Below are 24,742 nucleotides of genomic sequence, written 5' to 3'. Positions count from 1 at the left end.
AGGTTATTTTCAAGGTAAGGAAGCTGTCAAAAGAAATGGGGCCTTACAGGAAATTCATCTGCCTTGAACACCAAACATCCAGTCACACTCTGAGGGTCCAAAGGACGAAATGGAGGGGTTAGTGTAGTTACTGTGTTCATTCCCTACAGTAAGTGGTGCTTCAGCAGTAACTCACCCATGTGAAGCTAGAGTGGTTGCTAGAGTGTTTCTGCTCTTGCTCTGGGGCAGCCCAGGTGTGTCCCAGCGCTCCCTCGGTGGCAGTGACCTTGCAGTGATTTCCATCCTTGCAGCTGGCCGGGGACCTGCTCTCGGGCGTGTTCGCGGCCATCGGCTCGGTGACGCTGGCGCTGCTGGTGCTGCTGTCCCTGGCCATGGCCGTGTCAGCCGTCACGGCCAGCAAGCGCGCCACGCAGGGCACCTACAGCCCCAGCCGCCAGGAGAAGGACGGCTCCCGCCTGGAGATGTGGGACATGCTGCAGCCACCGCCCATGGAGAGACTCATCTAGAGGAGAGCAAAGCCGCTCCTGCAAGGGGACGCTGTACAAATGTTAGATACATTGCTCTTCCTGCTGATCAATACCGCAATGGTTTCTTCACTGCTTTCCTTTTAAGTTCAGTAGTGAACCAATGACATTTATCATTGCTTTGGACCATCCAAGGACAATTTTGACTTGCACTGGAAAGTCCAGCCTTGATCATCAGCAGTAGGCATTATGGACAATAATGGCTCCTGGGATAAATGTAACTGCCCGTCCTGAACACCACACAGACACCAGCTTCTCCTCCCCGCTCTCCTCGGCTGCCTAGCAATCACTGCTGCAGAAGATGATGCAGACAAATCAACTAAGCCTGTACAATAAAGACATTGTAATTCTCTTATCAAGGTTTAGTACTAGAGCTGTGTCTCAGTGTATCTTCTTTCATCTGTTAATCAGGGATTAAAAGGAAGCTGTGTGAAAACTCTCCAAAATAAATGTTTCAAATTTCTTTTTCTTCCTTCTGGTTCTTTCATTTTACTCGCTGCCCCTCCACCTTCTACTAAAATGAAGGTGAAATGAATTTCAGTTTCCACAAAAGCACATACTTCTCTTAGGATAAAAGACTGGGGCTTAAAATACCCAGTGGGCACAACCTGACTTGTTAGGAGACATGAAATCTAAATATCCTAAACAAATTGTGTGCATCCACACTACTGCCTTTTTCCTATTGCAATATTACCCAATGGTCCTTTTTAGAAAATTATTGCTTCTCACATTGCAAATGTACATTGGCTGCCAAAAAGCATGCTCAGAAATGTTTCCTAAAGATCATGGAAAAGCCAGGAAGAGGCAGAAGGGGCCTACAGGTAAAACACTGTCTTGAAAATAACTAGGACAAACTTGTTCCTTCTCCTGGAACTCAGACTTCTCATAAGATCATGGCCAAATAAATTTTTATGCCTCAATTTTCCTCTTTTAAAACAGGAATAATCCTATTTAAATACCTCATAAACCTCAGCAGCAAAAGGGTTGCTTTGTGGAAAAAGAAACAAATGCATGAAATGTAAGGGAGAGGCTTGGAAGAAATCTTGTAATGAAACAGACAATTACATAGATGTAATAAAATCACATCAACACGTCATGCAATGAAACAAACATTTGATACAAAGACATCTTGTAATGAAAGAGACATTTGAAAATGTAAATTAGCAGTTGAACTCAATGATCTTAAAGGTATTTTCCAGCCTTAACAAATGTATGATTCTATGTGCCAAAAATGCTCCCAGGTCAAAGGGGTTTTTGGAATGTAGAGGCAAAATTTAACCATAACTCACACAGTCAATTTTCAGATGTAGTCAAGTAATTAAATCACAAACATTTCTCCCACACAAACTGAACCCACAATAAGGAGGCAACAGAGTGGAAAGCCCATGAAGGCATTTCTTTCTGCACTTCAGCTCACATGTGCCCACAGTGGTGAAACATCCCAGACAAACACATCAACCCCCAGATGATTATTCCAGGAGTTGCATAACAGAGTATGCACACTCAGTATCCTAGAGTTTAACTCATCTTTTCAATTAATGATCAATTCATAATTCAGTTTGGACGACCCCTTAAGGGATTACTGAAGATCAATGCCACTCACATTCATTTTTGTATGAGATGATTAGCAGTAACTGTGATAGTAAGCACATTCAGGACTTTTTGCAGCCCTCATCAATATCTTTCAAAACAAGGCACTACAGAAAATGTGAGTGGATAGTTGGATTCAAGCTGAGTTAGAAGAGCAGAATGTAGTCACAGCAAAAATGCATGACAGATTTTATTCCAGCCAAATTTACAGCTTTACTACTGAAGCTTATTATTTTGAATGCAATTGCTGTTGTACAGCTGCAGTCTAGATTCAGAGAGTTCAAAAGACAACTGAGGAAAGAGTGGAAAAAGAAATTACTAAAAATATGATAAGAGAGAGCAGAAATTCTTTCTCTGGATCTTTTCAAATCATGGCTTTCTGTAATTACAGAAACAGTAGCCTTTAATTGAATCTTGCTTTAGCCCAGCTTTTGCCCCATGAGACACTGCTGAGGCAAAATAAAGCACCCCATAGAGTTTGTTAGGTGTGATCATTTCTAGAAAGATACATAAACACTGGGGGGGAAAAAAGGAAGCAACTGATTCAGCAGAAAACAACAGCACATGAAGATGAGAGACCCCAAGGGAAGCAGAAGTTATCTGTGTCGATTCCTACCCATGGGTTTGGCCTCACTCACAAAAAAGCTGTGAGACCCAAAGACAAGCTATGCCAAGGAAGCGGCCAAGTGGGCAAAGCCATGGGAGGCTGTGATGACAGGGGGGCAAGCAGTGAGTGAGGGAGGAAGAGAAGGCTGGGAAAAGCTTGGGGACAGCAAACTCTGTACAGCAGGGCAAATCTGGAAGAATGAATTAGGCCCCAGCAGCTGAAGCAGCGCTGGACTAACAAAGTGGATGCAAAGAAGATGCTTCCACACACCTGCTTTATGCTCTTGGTTTTCTGGTCAATGAGCTCATCTGAGATAATTGATAGAGATCTCAGGGAAGAGTTGAGATAGAGAAAGAATAAGAGAAATTAGGTCACATCAGAAATAGCAGTAGCATGGTTATAATAAAGATCTAACTTTGAACTCTGCCTTTATTTGAGCAGGAATGAGCCCTTATTGAGCCCTTATTTGAACTAGATGACATCAGCAGGTCCCTTGCAGGCTTAATTATCACCTTATCCAAAGAAAAATGACAAAAGGGAGAAAGCAGCTGAAGATAGGGGCAGTTTGCCAGGAGAACTATCTTGGAGGAAAGCACAAGGAAAGACAGAACAAGAATAAGGAAGTAGCTGAAAAGTAAATCTGCTCTTCTCTGTGGTTTGACTTTCTGGATGAAATTTGGAGAGAATGGGAGACAGCTGAAAAACAATCTGCAGAGATGTAATAAAATATTCCAGAAAGCATTGCCACAGAGAGAATCTTTAGGGCTGAGCAAGATACCCAGGACCATGTACAGAGGAAGGAAGAGGCAGAGAAGATGAAAGCCTGAAGACTTTTCATACAGACCAAAGAGAGTTCAGGAGGAATATGCTCCTAGAGAATTAAAAAGACACCCATAAAAGCACAACAAAGAGAAAAATCTCCCAGTGAAATATGAATGTGGTTTGTAGAAAGTAAGTCAAGGAGACAGAAGGCAGGGGAAAAACCTTTAAACTAAGATTAGAGTAAGTTGTGATTGCTGTCAGCCTCGGTGGAGAGGAAGTGATAAAAGTAAGATGGTAGAAATTCACAGAAAAATGTGAGAAGAAAAGGAAATGAAAGTAAATGGCACTTGAGGGAGGTGGAGGCAAAAGCTGGATCACAGCAAGGGTGAAGCTGGACTTTCACAGCAGCGAGGCCAAAGGAAACAGTGGGAGCATGATGGTGAGTCAGGAATGAGAATTGCCTACTGAAACAGGTCTGTGTAGGGTAACTCACAGGGAGCATGTTTTACTTCAAAGAGGGATTAAAATGTGAAATATTCAAAACTCTATGATCTTATAAGCAACAAACAAAAAAAAAGGCCCAGAAGGCAACAAATGTCATTTCCAAACACACTTCCTGAAAATCTGAATTAATGAAGCAACATCCAAAGGCAGCAGGAAGGTAGATGCTGCAGCTGGAAATGCTCAATGGCAGCCTGGAGAAGCACAAAAAGTCCCCAAGCTGTCACTTCATGAACATGCTATAGAAACCACAATATGCATGGTTAGGAAGACTGACCCTTCTGGGCCATGTCTCAAGCAGGGAACAACAGCTAAAACAAAAGAGATTTTAAAGAGTGTTTAATAACCTCCCTGATTAAATTTAATTCACAGATTAAGACAGAGATAGCAGATGCCAAGGTATTTTCTGCCTCTCAACCCAGGGTTTAATAGAATGTATGGAAGCACAGACATTCAGGGAGGAGCAATAACATCCAGGAGTTGTGGAGAGCATGTGTGCTGCTATAAGGGAAAAATAATGATATTGGCTTCTGGTTCCCAAAAAGCACTGGTAACCTCTACTACTGTGGTGGGATCTCCACATAAAAGACTTAAAATATTTCAAAATTCCATTTGTTTTATCTCTCTCACTATTTGACTCAAAAGCTTGAAGTATACTATTCATGACCACTTGCAACCTATCCATTAAAAAAAAAAAAGGCAAAAGCTGAATATACTCCCAAGTCTTACATATTTAACCTTCTCTCAATGTCTAATAGCCTTCTACAAAGAAAGAGAGGGTGCTAGGCTAAAACACACGGTCTGCCCTGCACCAATCCCTCCAAAGATACTCAGAGGCAGGGGAAGGATGCAGCAACTTACCCCCCTTTCATGATCCATTCCCTTTTCCTTGGAAAAAGGTGGCATCCACCCTGTGAAACAGTGAGCATTACCTTGCATTATGTGCCTTCTCTGTTTTATGTAAAATTAACTGTTCCTTCTCTACATGTACATAATATGGTCATAGTTTAGATACTCTAGTCATATTACTGGTTTGCTCTGTGCAGGATCAAAATGACCAATAAATAAGGATTATATCAAAGCCTGTATTATTTTTGCTTTACGGGATTCATCATGGAAAATGATGATTACAAAGGAAATGATCCCCAGATCAGAATGACATTTACAGTTTAAGAAGTCAAACTTGCAATTAGAAATCAAGTGATCAGGAAACATTTTCCATATTTGGGAATGAGATGAAGAGTGGGAGCTGCCACCTTCAGCACTGCAATCTACACCAAGCCACTGCCTTGGACCATCAAAAGGATGTGTTTGTGCCAGGTCCCAAGGTGGCACAAGTCAGTACAGCCCCACAGATGCTAATTTATACAGGCTGAGAAGCACATGCTCTGGTTTTGAAATCACTGCTGTCTTCCCAGCACTGTGGATGAGCACAGGCAGAAAAGTGGCAGAGCTGTAAGGGTTTTCTTCACTTAATGGAAGTCCCATTTTCTGCTTTCTTCAAAAGCCTTTCTGTTACTTTTCAATAAAGGTCCATGGCCTCAGAAGCCAAGAGTCCTATTGCCTCTAAAGCATCAGCACCCTGACAGGGCACCCTGGGAGCAGTTCAGCTCCTCTGCAGTCTGGCTGCAGAACAGGACACCTCCAGGTAAGACACAATTCCTTCCCCCTGAGCAGTGCCCAGCCCTGCCCCAATGGCCTGGGAGCAGCTGACTTCCCAAACAGCAGAAATTGAGGAGGTAGCACCTAAAGAAACCACTCCCAACAGTGAAAAGATACCTTTGAGGCCATGGACCAACTCCGCCTCTCACTTCTGGTCCCTTCCATACTCTGCGCACTCTTTCCCAGCTTGGCCTGCCATTCCCACGCTCCTGTCCTCTGATCCTCTTGGAAGAGGCATCTGTGCTCCCCCCAGCCCTCTAAAGGCCTGCCATGAAGGCAAAGAGGTTGCTGAAAATTCTCTTGGCAACAACAGCTCATTTTGCAAAAATATACACCCAGGAGAGAGGTGAATGTGAACTTCTGTGAGAATTTGTTTTTCTCAGTATGTTGGCACGTAACCAACCAAACTCAAGCAGCAGCATCCTGTGCTGCAGCCAGAGCAGCCATTGTGCACCCAGGGCAGGGCACTTTGACCACTGCCAAATCACCACAGAGTACTTTGGTGAATCCAAGTCCCTTGAGGTATTACTCTTATCTCCTCCTTTGGTAAGTGTGTGCCAGCCACTGTTTCCATGTCACAGATTCCCCATGAGGAACTCTGTACCACAGGGTATATTAAACATCATGAGGTGTTTTTTAAAAATATTTGTCCAATCCTTTTGTTTTTTGGACATCTAAATAAAAGTTTGTGTATTCTTCAAAAGCACAAGTTAAAGCAGAAGAATCCAAGTGTGCCAAAGGGATTTCTGGGTAAGTGTATTTCACTGCCTAGATCATTAGCATCTCTTAATCCTCAGCATGAGGAACAGCTCCAAACCCATGACACTCACATTTGCCAATATTTTAACTGAATGTTGCTAAGCCCTTGCTCTCCAAAGATGATCATGATCTCACCTTGTGGGGTTTGAATAGAAAACACTGCTTTTCTGTGTTCTCTGGAAGAGGAACACCACCACCACCATGGACTTGTTTCACTTTCTTTCACTCAAGGAAGCACAGAAATTCTTACTCATACAATTATCCTTCTATTGAGTACAACTGAGTGACCTGAAACTTCCAGAGTACATTTCACAGACTTACACCTACACGTCACGCTACTTCCCAGCTGCAGCTGCCCATTCTCAGGTGGGGAATCCTCTCCCTTCCCACACCTCCAAAATCCACCTTCTGCTCCTGCAGGACATGAGGAAGCATCTGGCCCATCCAGGTTTTTGGCCAGTGACTAGCCAAGCCACAATTTTTTGTCATTGTCTACATCTGGCTAGTGATTATTGTTCCCACAGATGCTAATTAATAATAAACTTGATCTGATTTACAGTATTAAGTAAAGAAAATACTTGACACACTTTTTAAAATGTCCATAATAAATACAGTCCTACAGCAGAAATCTTGTCTCCAGATAAGAGACAGCAAAGTCTTTTTCCCAGCCCCAAATGTCTGTACTATGTTTTATTTAACACAAGCCCCAAGTCTCACTGCAGGACAAACCTTACATGTGTAATGTCACATAACATCAGGAATCACGGATCAGAGGATTTTGGCCAAGTTCCTTTTCCTGTGCTATTCAATCACCTCTCAGCTAAAGAAAACTGACACCTCTGAAAACAATTCAAAAAAAGAGCATCAGATTAGGCATTGTAACTCAATAAAGTTGAGCAGTGAATAGCTGACACCACTAGAATTTTGCCTATTGCAAGATGTCACAGTTGAATGAATGGATGGGGCTTTCATGCCCCACTGAAGCATGCACAGCCTTCAAACCACTGGCATGTGTCAAGATGCTGCAAAACCTAACATTTATAAAAGATACATCTGGTGTGCATTTATTGGGAGCAGAGTGAGGTCTTGTTTAAATTGCACACATGAATTTGATGTGGAGAGCGGGCGGCATCCCAAGCCCCACAGTAAAAGCATGTTTTTAACCTAAACTCCTCCATCTATAATGCAAGCCATGAGGTGTGAAGACCTCTTGCACAGTGAAAAGCCAGAGCATAAATTATGAATCAAGGCACAGGTGAAGTACTGAAGGCCAGGCAGAGGTCTCAATTCAGTCGTGATTTTTCTGAGTTTACATGCTTTCAAATTATATTTACTGGATAAAAAAATATTGGGAGATTTTATATTGCAAACAATTTGAGTGACTTTGCTGTTTTTGACTTGGTTTCCCAAACCTTGCTTTTAATTTCTGTTTTATCAGGCCATGATTTTTCCCTCCCCAGAGACATTTGACAAAGCACACACTTCCCCAGCAATCCATCTAACATTGCCAAGCACCACGGAGACGGGCATGTCCAAATCATGGCTTTCAATCATCTGTTTTGATCAGAGAAAAGCCACACAGGCCTTCATCTGGTTCCCTGCTCCTCATGGCACCGTTTGAAGCACGCCATTCTCCTCAGCTCAATATTGTGTGTGACCTTTCAGGTTCCACCTGTAGTTCCAGCAAAAGCTCAATTTCCACTGGCACGCACTGCAATAACCAGCGCTAACAAAAATGTGTGTTTCCAATTTAAACCCACTCAGTTTCACTTGGCACCTGCGCTAACCCTTCTTGGCAGCAGAGATTTGGCAGGAGCAGCAGCAGGGGAGGAGTGGGAGGGAAGGGCAGTGCAGGGCCACCCTAAGGCAATGTGACCACGCTGACTGTGGCCCTTGTCACCTGTGCTGTGTCTTGGCAGTGCCCAGGCAGTCAGGGCACAGGAAGCCTCGGGTTACAGAGCTGCTTTCTGCCCCCAAAATAAACAACTGAGCTCTCCCATGTGGCTGGCTCACAGATAACAGGAGTTCTGGTGTTACCCCCAGGTAACTGCACAATTGTTAGGCAGATTAGGGAAGTCTAGTTCTTCAGGGGAGATGTGATGAGGGTTTGCACATATTTTTGCTCGAAGGACAGAACAGTTTAAACAAATAAATGCAGCCTTAACTGCTTCTGATCCCTCCTCACAAGCAGGGAGAGGATGCTGATACAGCAAGCTGTGGGCATCCAGTGAGACAGGGCACCCTGCCTGTACCACAGCTACCTCAGGACCAGCCAGGAGCCCAGGCATTTTTTGGAGAAAAAAGCATCAGGCTTTCTTACCTGGCTGCCTGCAGCACCACTGTGGGAACAGTGCTTCACACCTTGGCTACAAGGACCTAGAAACACCCACCAAAGGAGCAACCTTGACCTAGATGCCAGTGAGAAAGCAGGAAAAGAAGCAAACCAGAAGAGCAATAGGTGCACTGCTCCTGTCCCTCAGTTTCTGGTGGTGCATCCTCACCTGTCAGTGACTGCAGCTCTTCCAGAGACTTAAATATTCCTGTGGCCACAAGTGAGGGTCATTTAAAGCAAACCAGCAGTTGGAGACTTTCCTTCTGGAATGTACAAAACCTCAATGCTCAGTTGAACAAGCCCAGTGCCAAGCATTTTCCTCCAGTGGGATGCGTGGCAGGATCACAGACAAACCCAGGGAGAAGGAAGCTCCAGCAGGTTTTTGCATGAGAAACGAGCCCCAACAGAGAAGATCTAGATCTGCCTTTGGGGGTGGCCCAGTGCTAGCACAAATAATTAAACCAGTCCCAGAGATGATCATTCTGGTTCAGAACTATGGGTAACAGTGAGCACTGGCCAGAAAAATATGTGGCTGCACTGAGGACCTGCACAGACTGGATTAGTTTGTGTTTGTCACTCAGTCCTGGAATGTATTCTTCTTGTGCAGCCTGCCTCAGATGTAGAAATTGCTTGTCAAATTTTCTGACGTTGGGGAGAAAAGAAGGGGGAAAAATCAATTACAGAAATACTGGTCTGTTGACATTTAAAATGAGACAATGATGAGCATAAAAAAAAAAAGGTTAAAAAAAAATCCTGGGCCAGCAACCCAAAGGACCAAAGACAAATCACAAAATAGGATGCAACTAATTAGGCTGAAATGCCAACAATGTTCAGTATATTGTTCAGAGGATCTGTGGTGTCAGACTGCTGCCATGACCCCCAGTACGAATATGCCAAGGGGAAATGTAGAATAGGACTGAATCAGATAAGTTAAATACAAATATTTTAAAATGACATTTTAATTTCTACCTCACCATTTTAACATTTTCAAAATCGTTAAATAAGCATGTCGCCTATTCTCAGAGCAGGCCAAATGTCAGCTGTTTGTATGTATTATTCAGCTGAACATTTTAGGTACATAATCCTCCTCATTGCTAAACAGGTGGCACTACATTAACAGGTTATTTTCTCAAAAGGAGCAGTGAACAGAACGCTGCTGACTCCATGCAGTGGTGCATTACTGAATGTGGAGCCAATGCAAAGATGGAACTGAGCTGAGGTCTGTAGGCAGGACAGAATTTCTGCTGTAACTACCACTCTTAAGCACATTTCAAAGCAAGAGTACCACAATTTAGTTGAATTATTCACACAATTATACACAACTGGAAAACAAACTTTTGTACTTTTGTAGGCAAGTGATTGTGTAAGCTGTACATGACAGAGTACATCTCTACTGTGTCTCATCCAGGAAACTGAGTAGTTTAGGACTTAACAATTAAAAACACATAACAGACCTAATAGGAAAAGCCTTGCAACCAAGTTTAGCTGATTCGTTGTAGGCCACACTGTACTTATCTTTTTCAAGAGTTGTATGGTGGGGGTTTGTTGCTGCTTTCCTCCCAGTCTTTCAGTGACAATTATTTGAGAGAAGAAGTGGACCCAAAAATAAAAAATCAGTGGAGCAGTACATCATCAGGAGCCCAGCCCTTCAACTTTCAGAAGGAATGTGAAACAGGCAGTCACAGAAAGGAAATAATACACAGCCCATAGCATATTGCAAATGTGCTTCCCAAACTTTGCTTTTAGAACTAGTACTTGTTTATGTTTCATACATGATTTCCAAAAGGATTGACTGCCTCTGGGCTTTTGAAATGCAAGAAGCTGTTAGCATTTTTTTCTGACTGGTGAAAATCTGCAGACAGACTCTACTCTGCTTTATCTGAACACCAGCAAACCCACAACACCACTTCGGGCATTGCTTAGGTTGTTGTTGTTGTTTTTGTTATTGCTTGTCACATCAAATAAAAATCTAAATCCCTGAATTTGATAAAGTTATTTTTTATTTTGTGAACATGAGGTTAACACACAGTGAGTTCTGGAATGAAAATGAAATGCTTTGCCCACCATTCAGGATCGGCTGCAGCTGCAGCGTGTGAAAATGAGTTGCAAAAGCAATTCTCATCTGCTTTTGAAGCACAACCAAGAAGTTACTAATGAGTAGGAGAGTTTTTGATTTCTCCATCTAAGTGAGTCCCCAGTAAATCGGTGCTTTGCGCTGCATTTTCCCCTCAAACGACACAACTCCTGACAGACGAGCCAGCTCTCATACCCAGGGTGGTACCTGGGGCTGGTACCCCAAACCCCTCTGAGTTCTTCAGACACTTGGTTTTGTATCGACAGGAAGAGTCCTGCTGCACCATCTGTGCAAAATCTGCCAACTTCACTTAGACTGCTTTTTTGTATTACCTCCTCTTTTTTAGTCCTTTCTCACTCTTGGGCTTGAAAGAACTGGACTCAAACATCCACAGAAGGCAAGTTGCAACCATACTCTCAAATGCCCTGAGATAAAAACTAAGGAAAGCAGGTGAACTTTACCTGAAAGACTTCATAGCTCCTCACTCCTTCAGCAAAGATTCTCTTTATAATGTCTTCCATTGACTCAATCTGGACCTACGACAAGAAGTTCATTTTCACAGCTATCACTTTAACAGGTGAATTTCTACACATCTACTGAAAAATCAAAGGAATGACTACAAGATGTGCTGTGCTTAATCTAGCAGTGAAGATCCCTTTGCTACCCCACTTCACAGCTGGTACCACTCTGCTGGCTGCAGTAGCTAGCACAGATCTAACAGCAACTGTTAAAATCATGCCCTCATTGTCTTGTATCAAGATATTTGTAGTTTTCTCATCAGTTGTGGATTGACTGTATGAATATTGAAAGCATAGTGTCTGTGGTTTGTCTGCATAAGGTATCAAAATGCTTTTAATATAGAAGAGTGAATAACAGATTATACTGCACAGCCATTCAATGGAAAACTCCAGCTGAATTGTAGTCATACACCTACAACTACGTTAAAAAGCTTCTATGAGAAGCTTCCCCCATGTCTGATGGAGGCAATGCCAGCCAGCTCCAGGACAGATCCATGGCTGGCCAAGGCTGAGCTGATGTGGCGGCACCTCTGGGATAACAGCCAAGGGAGGAAAACACCCTGTGCAATACCAGCCGAGAGAGAGGAGAGAGAGAATGAGAAAGCAGCACCTCTCCAGACACCCAGATCAGAGATGAGGGAGGGGCAGCAGCTGTTCCAGAAGGTTCTCCAGGTTCTCCCAAGAAAAAAGAAATTATTAGCTAAGGTTTTTAAAAGGTCCAAAATACCACTGGAAATTCAAAGGACATCAACACATAATATTTGCACTAATTAATTCATTATTGCATTCAAGGAAACACATTTTGCTTTCTCTATATTTGAGAAAATGAAATGTTAATTCAATGGAGAAAAATTTCCAAAATAATACTCGATCATTTCAATCTTTATGCCTGATAAGCATGAAAATGCTCCTCAGATCAACCCATCAAACAAGAACCTGCATCACCCAAGGAATTTGGATATTGTTAAATTTTATTTTATAGTACAGTGTTGGGCACTTTATGGTCACGTGGAATTCACCAAAAACTTCTACTGATGCCACAAACTTTGGAAGGAAAAAGAAAAAACAAACCACACCACACATCACAGCTCACTTAATACATCTAGACATTGCACTACTAACAGTAGTCTAAGGTCAGAATTACAGTTCTCAAGATGACTTTGAACAGTAGTCCAGAAGGTGCAAAAGCATGGAATAAATTTGGCTCTAGTTTTGTTAAAAGGTCAGTAACTAAATTTTCAAAACTGTAAGGACAATGCTGGTTGTTTGGTGTATGAGTTTTTTTAATCTCAAAATTATCAATAAAATCTCAATGTATCCTGTACTTTATGCCTCTCTTTTAAGTATTAAAGACTCATAACAAGGGACATTATTGGGAACGGTTTTCAAGGGTCACCAAAAAAATGTTATGAAAAAAAATTAGAAGCATCAAGATTACATGGTGTTGCTTTGTTCCTTGTCGAGGCATTTTTCATCATATCTGGCACAGATTTAAAATTAACAAACACAAACTGACAGTTTGCCAAACATCTAAGAATTTTAAATTGCTCTTCCTCCTCAAAAATCATGAAGTAACAGATGTAATGTGCTTGTGTGCAAGTTGCACCAAGATTAGCTCTTCCACAGTGCTTTATTTCCTTATTCAAGTATATTAATTTAAAGAAGGTCTCAAGGAAAAAACCAAAGGTTAAAAGAAAATGTACATCGATATACAAAGAAATTAATTTACAAAAACTTAAAAGGATACTGGCAACATTAGTAGATGTTTTAAGGAATGACTAATTATGGATGTCACAAACTAAATTCTTGTGGTAATACTATGAACTCTCGCCTCACTGCTGGTCCTGAAAAGCAATGCTTAACACCTCAGCTTTTAACCCCTGATTAACTAGTGATCAAAGCACAAACTAAATATCATCAATTCTAATAGTTATCCTTCAATTTAACCAAGTTTTAAGAGTTACCTGGAACTACTGGTATGTGAACATTGGCTTAGGCCTTATTATTTCTTCAGAATGTGACATCCATAATCACTCCCAGTCACTAGAAATATACATTTGCCTCATTAGAATAGATTTCTTCATGTTTTTATCATACAACCGTATTTCAAAGTTACATGTAATTTTACACATTTCTAAAAAATACAATTTCATGGGTCTGCTTGAAAGCAGATGTGCACTACTAAATTACTTTGAAACAAGGGGTAATATTGCACAAAATTCACTGAAGATTTGAAAGTCAACACATTTCCCCCTTCCAACCAAGTTGCTCCCTTATTTTTAACAGAAAGAATGTTAATTCACACAGAAACATAATAAATGTCAACATACTTGAACTCAACTTACTTTCCAAATGCTAATACTGTTACTGGATTCTAAATACAAGTGTTAGTATTGAGCTAAGTGATAGTACATTTTAATTGAATACCCTTTACTACAGTACACCTTGGAGTAACTTCCAACTGTGTTACCTGCTTCATACCCCAACCCAGGATGGCAATGGCCCTGCCAGCTACGTGGGTTGTGGCTGTCCCTCTAGACTGAGGTGGCTGTGGACTCACCAGGAAACTCTACAAGAATAAGTGAAGCAGCTTTCAGAAAGACCTGTCAAGTACTTTCAACTGGCCACTGACTGAAACTGTGGAACAGATATTGCAAAATGGATCAAGGGAGGTTTTGCACAAACAAACCATATAATCCCTTTCCATTCCTTTATTTTCAACACCCTGAGGACCATGAATTCGAGGCCAGCTGTGGTCCATGCTCCTGGGGTGAAGATGAGGACACGTTCTGATCAGCTCAGATTCTGCTAACAAGCAAACACCACCTGGCAGAGACAGACATGCCTAATAGCAGCAAAGAAGTTACTGAAGACAAGTCACATTACCATTCATACTGGTTTTGCTGGTGCAGTTATTTCTACATTCATTCTTCAAAGATTTACTGCAACACCATGGGAACAGACAGCCTTCACCATCCTGAGCTTTGCAAAACAGAAGCTGTTTAAGTTTATTAAAAATTTGTTTAGCCTGCAATTTCAGGCTGTTGGGAATAATACACTGGCTAGAGTCTCACAGCACCTGGACTAGAGGCTGGTGCCAAGGGAGGAGATGCTAACTCCTTGGAAATAAAGCTCCTCTTGAGCTTCCCCTGAGGAGTCAGGGACGTGCATGGTTAGGGTATGGTCAGGATCACACAGGGGGCATTTGCAAAAGGGCCTCCTGCTGGCACTTGATTATTGCATGAAATGTTCCTTTGAAGACTTACATGCATAGAGAAAGTATTTTAGATGCTCCTAGCAATTCTATTAGACAGCTGCACCATCAAAACATTGTTCTGTAGAACTGAGTATCATTGACTGCAGGTGGATAAGGAGAAGCTGTTTTAAACATCTGGGTTAACTGTTCTTTTGCCTAGACTTTACATTGGTTACAAGAACACAAGGTTGTAAACTAGCTCATCCTAAAACCTGAGAAGACATCTAAACCAGAATTTTAAGGTCTAAAACACTCTTCTAATAGATTGGGTGGGATTTTCAGAAGCACCCAGCACTTGTCTAAAACTCTGCCTGAAGTCTGTGTTACAATGCCTGAGAGGGGACTTCAGCCAGTGCTGAGAGTTTCTGATGATCCCACCCCAACAGCAGCAGCACCACTGAAATGCTAAATGACAAGGAAGGGTTCAGTTGACAACTTCTATGACAACTTCTACAACTACATTTTTTCTTCAGAACAAGTCTATTTTTCAGAACTACATGATGCCCAAAAATGTGAGATAGGAAGAGCAAACCACTGCCTATTCTACACAGACTGCCCTCTGCATGCATAGAGGGTGGGTAGGGATCACCTCTGCATCCACAGCCCTTCCCTGACATCTGCAGTTTTCCTCCTTACATCTCTGCACAGGTGGATGGGAAGGCTCTGACTGGGACAGCATATTATCCATTCTGCAAATCCCACAGGGACTTCAGGCAGTATTACTTTTACCTACATGACTCAGCTGGAACCACTGTAACTGAGCTAGAACTGAAATCTGGAATTCTTCCAAGTTACTATCTGTCCTGTGGACTTCCAGGCTCTGCTTCACCACACTGCTCTGGAACAACCCAGGAATCCCTTTGTCTTTGCACTGCCCTTACTTTTTTTTCTCCCAAACCAGATGAGTGATACGGCTCATTTTAGGCAGACATCTATGCAAAATAAACTCAAAAACATTAATCTCAAGTCCTGGTTTCACTTTCTACATCAGAAATTTGTTCCTATGTGTAAATAACAGACCACAAAGCTTAATCAAATAACCTGGTATCTCCCTTAAACAGGAGAAACAGGAGGATTTTTGAGATCCTGAAGAAAAGACATGCCTCTGAAGAAGACCACAGGAGCTCTGACTGAGCAGAATTCAGTTCTCACCAGTAGCTGGTGATCAATGTTGGTGATTTTCAAAGACACTAGAAGGATTTCCACAACTAAAAAGCATACAAGTATAAAACTTGCAAAGTACTGGACCTGGAAAATTTTTCTTAATATAGAACCCACCATGGTACTAAAAATACTGCATATGTAGCCAATAAACAATTTTATGTTATCACAAGGACAGAGAACAAGAGTGTTGAACCAGAAATTTCAGTTTGGACTCTTATCTATTTGGTAACTGGCAATTCTATTCAAATAAGGCACAAATATTAGCCTTTTTAAAAGATCACTGATAGTAAGTGGAAAAGATCCTGTATATTACAGAGTAAAAAATGTACCTACAGTTAAAATCAACATATATATATATATATATATATATATAAGACAAAGCTATTTCTGAACCCATACAAGGTTCAAAACCAAAAAAGACATATTATTTAATGATTGTAAACAAACTATGAGCTTTGTAAATAGTAAGGAAACAATGCAGCATAAGCACAGAAACATTTTGACTGAAATTAAAATAATTCTAAACTGAATGTTACAATATTCTATTTCATCTGTTTACCTCTTTTCAGCCTGCATTTTCACTCCATGAAGCAGTGAATTATTACTACAATGCCTCAAATTTGAAAGATTACACTATCAAACTTTCAATTCTATGATCCTTACAAAAACTTAAGAATATTGGCAGTCTCACATAGCTTCCATATTTATTCCATGGAACAACCTATGTGATTATTTGTTCAGTATCTAACCCTCATATAAAGCCAGTAAGATTTATGCCTGTATTAGACAGTAATTTTTGAAAACCATTTTCTGGCAGCATTCCTGGACTTAGGTGTTTGATGGTTTTAAAAGTAATAATGGCCATAATTTCTGGGTTTTTTTCTATTTTCCTCCTTAAACATTGATACTGTTTACTAACTTTAATAACTGAAGGAAACAAAGCAACTTAGATTGAACCATGGATAGAAACATCATGTGAAGTGCAGAGGAAAGGAAAATTTGAACTTTGAAATTCTCACCACAAAATGCAAGGAGATGAATGAGAAGGAGAAGAGCTACAAGAACAAAAATCTGTGTATTGCCTATTGCAGCACTATGCTTGGGCAATGTTTACTACCCACAAGGGAGAAGAATGCCCTCAAGCCATTAATGCCAGCTTTAAACAAGGAACCATCAGGTTGCTCTGGAACTTTTTCATCTGAACAGCACATGAGGCACTTGGCCTGACCCACCTGGAACTTCACATCCAATTTTAAATGAAGATTTTAATTATTTTTATGGTACTTTTGATTTCTAATAGTGCAAAATATTTTGCCAAGTAACATTTTTTGTTATTACACAAGTTCACAACATATCATGTTGATGCACAAGAGGAAACCAAAGGATAAACAAACAGTTTGGAGTACAGACTTCTGGATGTACAACTGCTAACTCTGGAACACTGAGATTCTCCAGCAATGCAGATGCCCTCCAAAATGTTCATGCTTGATCAGACACAAATATTTCTGCAAGATTTGAACTTTTACTATGTTTTAGCTTTGTTGCACTGATTAAAAAATTAATTCTGGAGGCTCATCCTCAGTGGCAAGTACTGGCCCAGCCCTTCTAATTCTGGAACAAGATGAAATTTTGCACTAAGCCCAGGTCTCACTCTACTGAGCCTCTCTGGTGATGTTCCAAACAGTGCCTCTGCCATGACATGGAGCAATTCCCTTAGGTCAGCTACCTTGTAAGAAAGCAGCCAAAAACCCCCTTTCCATTTGTGTCAGCTAGAAGGAAAATTAATTAATAAATCTCAGTGAGGCAACTGATATGAAACTCTGCTACAAACTACTATTAAGGTACTAAAGCACAATGTGATCTGAATACCAACCCCAGGATTGTGCTCACTCAGGCCTAGGCTGAGATTAACTGAAGTCATTCATGACAAACAGAGAAAGAAAAAGGGTTGCATGACTTAGAAGAGCAGCAGAACATTTTTCTCAGGCAGAGTTCCTTTTATACCCACGTGCTATTTCTACCAATTTTACCACAAATATCCCTAAAAGCTGACAATTGCAATCTGCTGAAACTGATTAACTGTCACTTCTGTCCTAAGCTGTTGGGGAGACAAGGAATGTATGGTGAGATGGAAAAAGAAAAGACAAAGAAAATTTTAAAAATTAAAGAGCTGCTCCATAGAGTATCAAAAATGTTCAGACTTTAAATATCCAAATATTTGTCAGGAACACTGCCAGAAGGAGGACAAATTCTTGTTCTAAATATATTATACACCAGGACCATTTAGTCTTCTTCACTGAATTTAGAAGGAAGTTTTTGGTTGTCCAACTTGGCTAAAATGAGAGTTGGACATATGCAGTCTCAAAGTGAATCTATAAATTTAGCTTTCTAGTGTTACAAATCAGGCACAAATTAGTTTTCCAACTACTAAGCTGCAGAAAATAAAAAAATAATAGAAATTTATCAATTCCACTTACACTTTCCTTTCTGAGAATTTTTAGGTGAATTAGTCTACCTAGGGAAACTGATAATGTGTCTTTAAAGTGTCTTAGTTGTAAACAGAAGTCAATAAACGTCACATTATAATTCAGCACTTCATGTACTTTATAGAAGAGAGAAAACCACGTGCTACCTTTTTGAAGTCTGGAAGACAGAGCCACAGTTTTAGTCTGGAGTAAGTTCCAAGTTATAGTCACAAGAAATTCCTTAATCTATAAAAAGTCTCCTTTCCTCCCCCCACCTTTGCTGAATCAAATTCCTGCCATGGAAAATCATTATTGCTGTTTTGTAGATTTGCATTCATCTTCTAAGACAGTTAAACCCCTTCTCAAAAGATTAAGGCAATTATTATTCATTACAAATATTAACATTTGTACATTTCAGACAAATCAGATTGCTTGGTTCATTTCGTGCTAATGGCATTAACACAGTACCTTCAAAACCTGGCTACCTTTAGGTGACACCCTTGCTGCTTAGAGGAAGCAAATGCTAGGAAGCACCAAACATTTGCTGTATTTTTAACATAGAGACTAACTAGTACCTGATTTGAGAGTGCATTCATACATTTAGTTCCATTTTGTGGACCTAACCACAGCCAACAAACGAACTGAGTAAACATACAAGCAGATGTCCAATGGCAGAAAATGCATACTCAACTGAGGAGAATTATTTTTATAACTGAAGATCTCTTATTCCTTTTCATTTTTTTTGGTTATCATCTTATATGGAGTTACATGGAGTCCTGAGTAGTCTCCCTTTAACATCTGATGGGAGTTAAGTTTCTCTTTTCATACTTTTCTTACGTTTTATTTCCACTGCTACTGCTGGATAAGCTACCCTTTGAAATCTTTAAACCATAGTGAAAAGCAGAATTCAGTTTACATAATGACACCACTTCTTGAAGAAGTCCACCTTCTTCTGGAGTTTCATCTCCTTCCTTCCCACCTTTCTCCCAAGGGACCAGAATGGATGGCTGTTGAGCAAGACCTGCTGGGAGCTGATCTTCTGAGGTATTGCTTAGTGTTTCATTAGGCTTTGCATCCTGACAGGAAGAAAAGCCTGCTTTGAAACTTTCTAGGGAAGTAAACTGGGCACTTGGTCGTACTGGAGACAGGGATGTCAAACTAGTGGTGTCCATCTTGTCAGTAGTAAAGGTTTTGCCACTCTTTTCTTCTTCCATCCTGGAGAGAGATTCTCTCTGGCCACCAGAAGAAACTTGCTTCCTTGGTGATGGGGGGAGCTGCTTCCCATGGAGGGCACTGTCGTCCTGGCCGAGGTTCCACTCTGCCTGGTCATTAGCGCTGCTGCAGAGCAGGGTGAGGTTGCTCTCACTAGGTGCATTTGACTTGTTCTGAAAGAAAAAACACGTGCTCATAGTTAATGTCACAAGAAACATCTCTACACTGGTATTTTTGAAACACAAGTACTGGAAGGGATTTCATCTGTTCCTAAATCATGGATTCCCTTTGGGCCTCAGTGTTAAGAAACTCTCCCAGACATAATGCAAGGCCAAGTGTTTTTACATTTCCTCACAGAACACTGTCTCTTAGCCTAAGGACTGCCTATGGTACCACAAAGAGGAAGGATTTCTGTCTCCTCTGTCCATTCAGTCTTGGCACAAGCAGTTTTGACAGTGAACAAAGACACACTTTTCTCGTTTGTACCCATAATATGAGAGGGAGGGGGACTAAAACTAAAACCAGATGGCATTTCCTCTTTGCTTCAGTAATTAATTATACCAATTTTCAATATTAAAGTTTTTTGGTCAAACAAAACTGGGCATTTTATTAATCTAACCTCTGTGTGACACTCATAATATAAAATTTTACAAGCTTTATAAATATTTGCATCAGTATTTGCTGCTCCAGTAACAAATCTTCTACTATAGGATCCCTTTCAGCAAAAGTGAGTGTTGGACAGCTGACATGTGCTGGAATTCAAAAACACTAAGCTTTTTTGGCTAATACCACAGCAGTGACTTGGTGAAAGTTTTAAAACTGTAGGCAAGCAGTGTGTTTACACTAAAGGACCAGAGCAACTCTACCTAAAATAGGAACAAGGAGCCCTCTTAGAAAACTCTGGAGTACTATTCTAGCAGTGTTTCAGGTGCAATTACCACCTGGATTCCATGACTTAAATCAAGAAAGAAATATCATCGTATCACTATGACTAGCCTAAGTCTACAAGGTGAAAAATGCCTTTTAAACCGCATTAAAAAATCCCAAACCAGCTCAAGGCATGTCAGACTTAACAGAAAAAAAAATATGGTATTAAACTAGTTGATTAAGTAAATTATTACACTGTTCACAGCTCTCTATGTGGTTACTGCTTTAAGGGAAAAATACTGTTCCAAGATGACTTAGTAACCCAGACAATTTCTTGGCAGGTAAAAAACGACCATGCCGGTGGCCAGCATGAGTGTACTGTTATATAGCCCTAGGAAGACACATCAGCAATTCTAAGGACTGTGCTGCAGTGTCTGAGCTCCATGTTGTTCATTCCACAAGTGCAGGATTCCACTGCAAATGGACTTGGGTTGGTTTTCAAATGAAAGCAGAAGACTAACCTCAGTCTTGTAATCAATGTCATCCATTGATCTGAAGAAATCCAGGCTCTTTGCTCCTGAGAGTTTTCCTTGATCTGAACTGTGTGTGCTCAGCGTGTCCAGAATCTCTCCAAGCAAGTCCATTTCTCCTTGATGCTGAGTTATTCCAGTTTCACCAGAACCATCACTATCATAAAAGTAAGCAGAAGCTTCTTCACTGTCTTCTGATGATAACCTGAAAACAAAACTTCTCCATCAGATAGGGACATAAAAGCCATTTTATTATAGCCACTACTGAAAGGACATAGGAGAATGTTCAAGAGCTTTGAATGGGAACATAAACCTGGAATATCTTTCTACTCAAAAATTTTCCTTAACACAGATATATGGCACTGATGGAAATGCAGTTACCATTATCTGCCTCCTGGTCTAGCCAAACATTTTGTTCTAGTGACAAGACTGCTACTGCAACTCTTCCTCCATCACATGGGCAGATTTACTGAAGTACTGCCTATCTGCAAGGACAACTGGTGCTTTTGTCTCTTATTTCCTTTCTTGTTCATTGCAACATCCTTAGCTCAGACCCCCATTCTGCCATGGTCTTTTTCTACCTTTGTCTATCCATACTGCTACAAAGGCTGTTTTCTATGGCTCACTGTTTTCATTATATCCTTTTAACATTTCACTAGCTTAGTCTTCCTACTATATCACAGCTTAAGCTGCTTGATTTTGCTTTCAATGTCCTTTTTGGTTTATATCCAGATGTTCATTATCAAAAATCAACTCCTCAATTCAGAAAATGGCTCAATGCAGCTTAAGCCTCAATTTAGATTTTTCCTTCAGTTCTCATATAGGAAGACCTCAATATGAAACCTCCATGACATTATATGTCTTTCAGAGCCTTCAAAAAGTGTCCCATTGTCATGGCCACAACAAAAGCCTTAAAGAATAGACTGGCTGAGATCACTCCCCACCACGTTGATGAATATTTTGCTGTTTCTTTGTCTATGTCGTCTTTTTATCTGGAGGCTCTGAAGACTGAGGATTATGTCAAGCTCTTCTGGACACTATAAATAATGAAAAGATATAATAGCCTGTCCCTCTTTTCAAAGCAGATTTAAATCCTAAACTACTTGACATCATCTAGATCAAGAATTGAGCTAGCAGCATGGACAGAAGAAAAATGTGTCACTTGAACTCCACTTTGCTGAATAACACTTGTTACCCTCTCTCCTATACCTACATAACCCATCCAAACTTCTTACTTGCTTGTTCTCTCAATTTCATCATCATCATCTTCATCCAAGGTGAAATCCTGGTTACTGAGGCGCTGGTTGAAACGAGTCTGGAGGAAGAACAATTAACATGATAATTTTGTTTATTTTTTCTATTTCAGCATTACTTATTTGGAGACCAGCTGCCACTTTACTCATTAGGGTTTCTGAGCTCTTGCTGAGAAAAACCACATATTGATCAAGTCTTGTAAAGGCTGTTCCAAGTCCTCAAGCACCACCAATTAAAGAGAACCATTTCTCTTCATGGCCTGTGGAGGGCCTCCTTATTTATGCAAAGCCTGGTGTGCCTTATTATTTATGCAAAGCATTGATTAGCAGAAGACTGGCTATTGGAGGAAAAGCATCACTCAAGTCTACCAGCTACCCTTTCTTGAAAGGGCATCACAGAAAGCACTGCAGTTTAGTACTTTCTGGTAGAAATATTTGCCAAGCTTTGGTTCATGTGGTCTATTGAGCATGAAAAAAAAATGACTTTTGAAGTAGCAAATACAAAGAAAGTTGGGAGTCTCTTTATAAAGCTATATTTATGTTATGGTGCTGTACAGGACTGCAGAGTAAATAATATCCAGTTCAGGAACTTTGCACTGTCCTTTGCACAAATCCCTTTGTGCAGGATAATTTACTGCAGATTACAATTAATTCCAACCAGTGCATGCTCAGAGCACCCCAAGAGGACTCTGCACGGTGGAACTGGTGTGCTGTAAATTCACACATTTCTGTACAGAATACTCACCTATTACATCACATTATTAGTCAGGAAACAAAAATAGTCTAAAAAATTACACAATAATTGGAAAAAAGTCTCTATCCTGACCATTTAAATCAGGAATTTTAATCACTTGTACTTCTCAAATGACTATCTTCAGGACCATACAACTCTCATACTTGTTTTGTATCAAAAACTTTTTGTAGAGGAGGTTTAACTACACTGGCAATCAATGCACTGAAGATCTTGTGAACCCTGGACAGCCACTAATAATTTAAAGACCCATGGATGGAATTTGTACAGAGGGAAAACAGCGTAAGCTAACTTTGAGAAAAATCGTACGCAAGTAAGAAGTGCTACTGCCCACATCTCATCATGCAGTTCACCAAATGCCTAAACCTGCCACCAGCCCCTGATGGAGAAGAAATATGGCCTTAATTTCAGACTGCAAGGAGCTTGAAAATCTTGTACTGTGAGGATTTCAGTATGTTACCTATTACAGATGTTGTCAGTGTTCTACAAATACCAGGACGCTCTCTGTAACTCCCCACCCCCCATTATTTACAGGAATGTCTCAGTACTCACTCTTTAGAGACTGAGACATTTTTTCTTGTTCAACAAGAGAGAATTTAATTAAAGCAGCAAGTTTTGATAACACTTTCCACAGTTCTTTGCCCTCAAAGAGGAAACATATGGTTTTTTATGTGTTAAACCAAGTTAATAGTTGATAGAAAATGAGAGAATTATTAGAGTATTACAACCCATCAAACAACCCTACCTAAGATTTGTTCTGAGCAAAAGGTATAGGGTGGAATACAGAGAAACAAACTATTTCTAACTCTTTCATGTTTTTGTGAGTTCACAGTGCTGTTCTCACCACTGCTGAAAGCAATCATTTTCCTGCCTGTAAGTACAGGGCAGTGAACCACTCTGTTAACTGATACTGGTGATGGGCTATCTTACTGATCCCTGTCACAAGACCAGTCACTGGCTTTGGTTTAAAAGTTGCACCTTTAAGTACTTCTCTTCACTTGGAAAATGAAAATACTTTGATTTGGTAACACTAGAAGTAACCACTACCCTGAGAAAATTCTGACATGGCATTCATTGTAATTCAAGCTGTAACCCAGAACTGCTTCCTAGAGGGCAAGGCAAAATCCTGTCTACCTCTCTCACTTTCTTTGAATTTGCATCAAAATTAGATGATTAGATGTTGCCATCACATTTACTCCTACTAACATAAATATGAGATTTTGCAATGAAGAAGATTCTTTAAAATGTTGAGAAGTTGCAGAAAACAAAATGGAAACTGACACTTGTTCATCTGTAGAGGAATTAACTCTACCAATGGAATAAAATTCTACAAGGTAACACTTGCTGATTTGTTGAAATAATAAATAATATTTCAAAGAGGACAGATATCAAGCTTCAAGGAAAAAAGGAAGAAAAGTTGTGTCTTTGAGAAACAGGAGCTGAATAAAATTAAGTAGAATCAGCAAACAACATAGGCATTGCAGTGGCCCCTCAGAACAGCTATGATCAGTAATATGCAAGCGTGTTAGTGAAAGCACAAATAATCACATAAAGAACAGACAAGTTAATAAACCTAAAACCTCCCTCCAAAACAACAACTCCTAGCTCCTGATAGTCAAACTCTTTGAAAAAACATTTTTGTTACCAATTTAAATGATTAGGGTATATTATGAAATTATACAGGGAGACTTTCAACAACTAAACCAAATAAAATGGGATTTACATACAAAGAAAAATATATGGGGGAAGGGAAGGAAAGAAAAGTATCTGGCTGTAAATAACAACCTTCTCCAGCATTTACAGCTCTGCAAGCTAACCACGGAGACAACAAGCAACACATGTTTTTGACTAGGTGACTTTCCTTTAGGAGCTGTAATAAAAACGACTGCAAGGGAGAGGTATGTCCAGACTACTT

The 24,742-nt window shown here is 40.4% G+C and overlaps 2 protein-coding genes across 2 annotated transcripts in view; one reads left to right on the top strand and one right to left on the bottom strand.

Moving 5' to 3' along the window:
- Positions 1 to 506, top strand: part of CRB1 (crumbs cell polarity complex component 1) — a gene marked incomplete at both ends in the record, with an annotated part of 95,157 nt that extends 94,651 nt beyond the window's left edge. The window contains one exon of the mRNA XM_084211643.1: positions 291 to 506. Coding sequence (XP_084067769.1) covers positions 291 to 506 — 216 coding nt within the window. The remainder of the gene's footprint in view (positions 1 to 290) is intronic.
- Positions 507 to 12,303: 11,797 nt separating this feature from the next.
- The window catches only part of DENND1B (DENN domain containing 1B), a 149,273-nt gene continuing 136,834 nt past the window's right edge, over positions 12,304 to 24,742 (bottom strand). Inside the window, exons 20-22 of the mRNA XM_084211590.1 lie at positions 22,059 to 22,138; positions 20,815 to 21,028; positions 12,304 to 19,599 (exon numbers count right to left, since the gene is read on the bottom strand). Coding sequence (XP_084067716.1) covers positions 19,048 to 19,599; positions 20,815 to 21,028; positions 22,059 to 22,138 — 846 coding nt within the window. The 3' untranslated portion in view covers positions 12,304 to 19,047. The remainder of the gene's footprint in view (positions 19,600 to 20,814; positions 21,029 to 22,058; positions 22,139 to 24,742) is intronic.

This window comes from Fringilla coelebs (genome assembly GCF_963513975.1).
Source record: "Fringilla coelebs genome assembly, chromosome: 9".
NCBI lineage: Eukaryota > Metazoa > Chordata > Aves > Passeriformes > Fringillidae > Fringilla > Fringilla coelebs.
The sequence above is the reverse complement of the archived record's forward strand: the minus strand, read 5'-3'. Positions and strand labels throughout refer to the sequence as shown.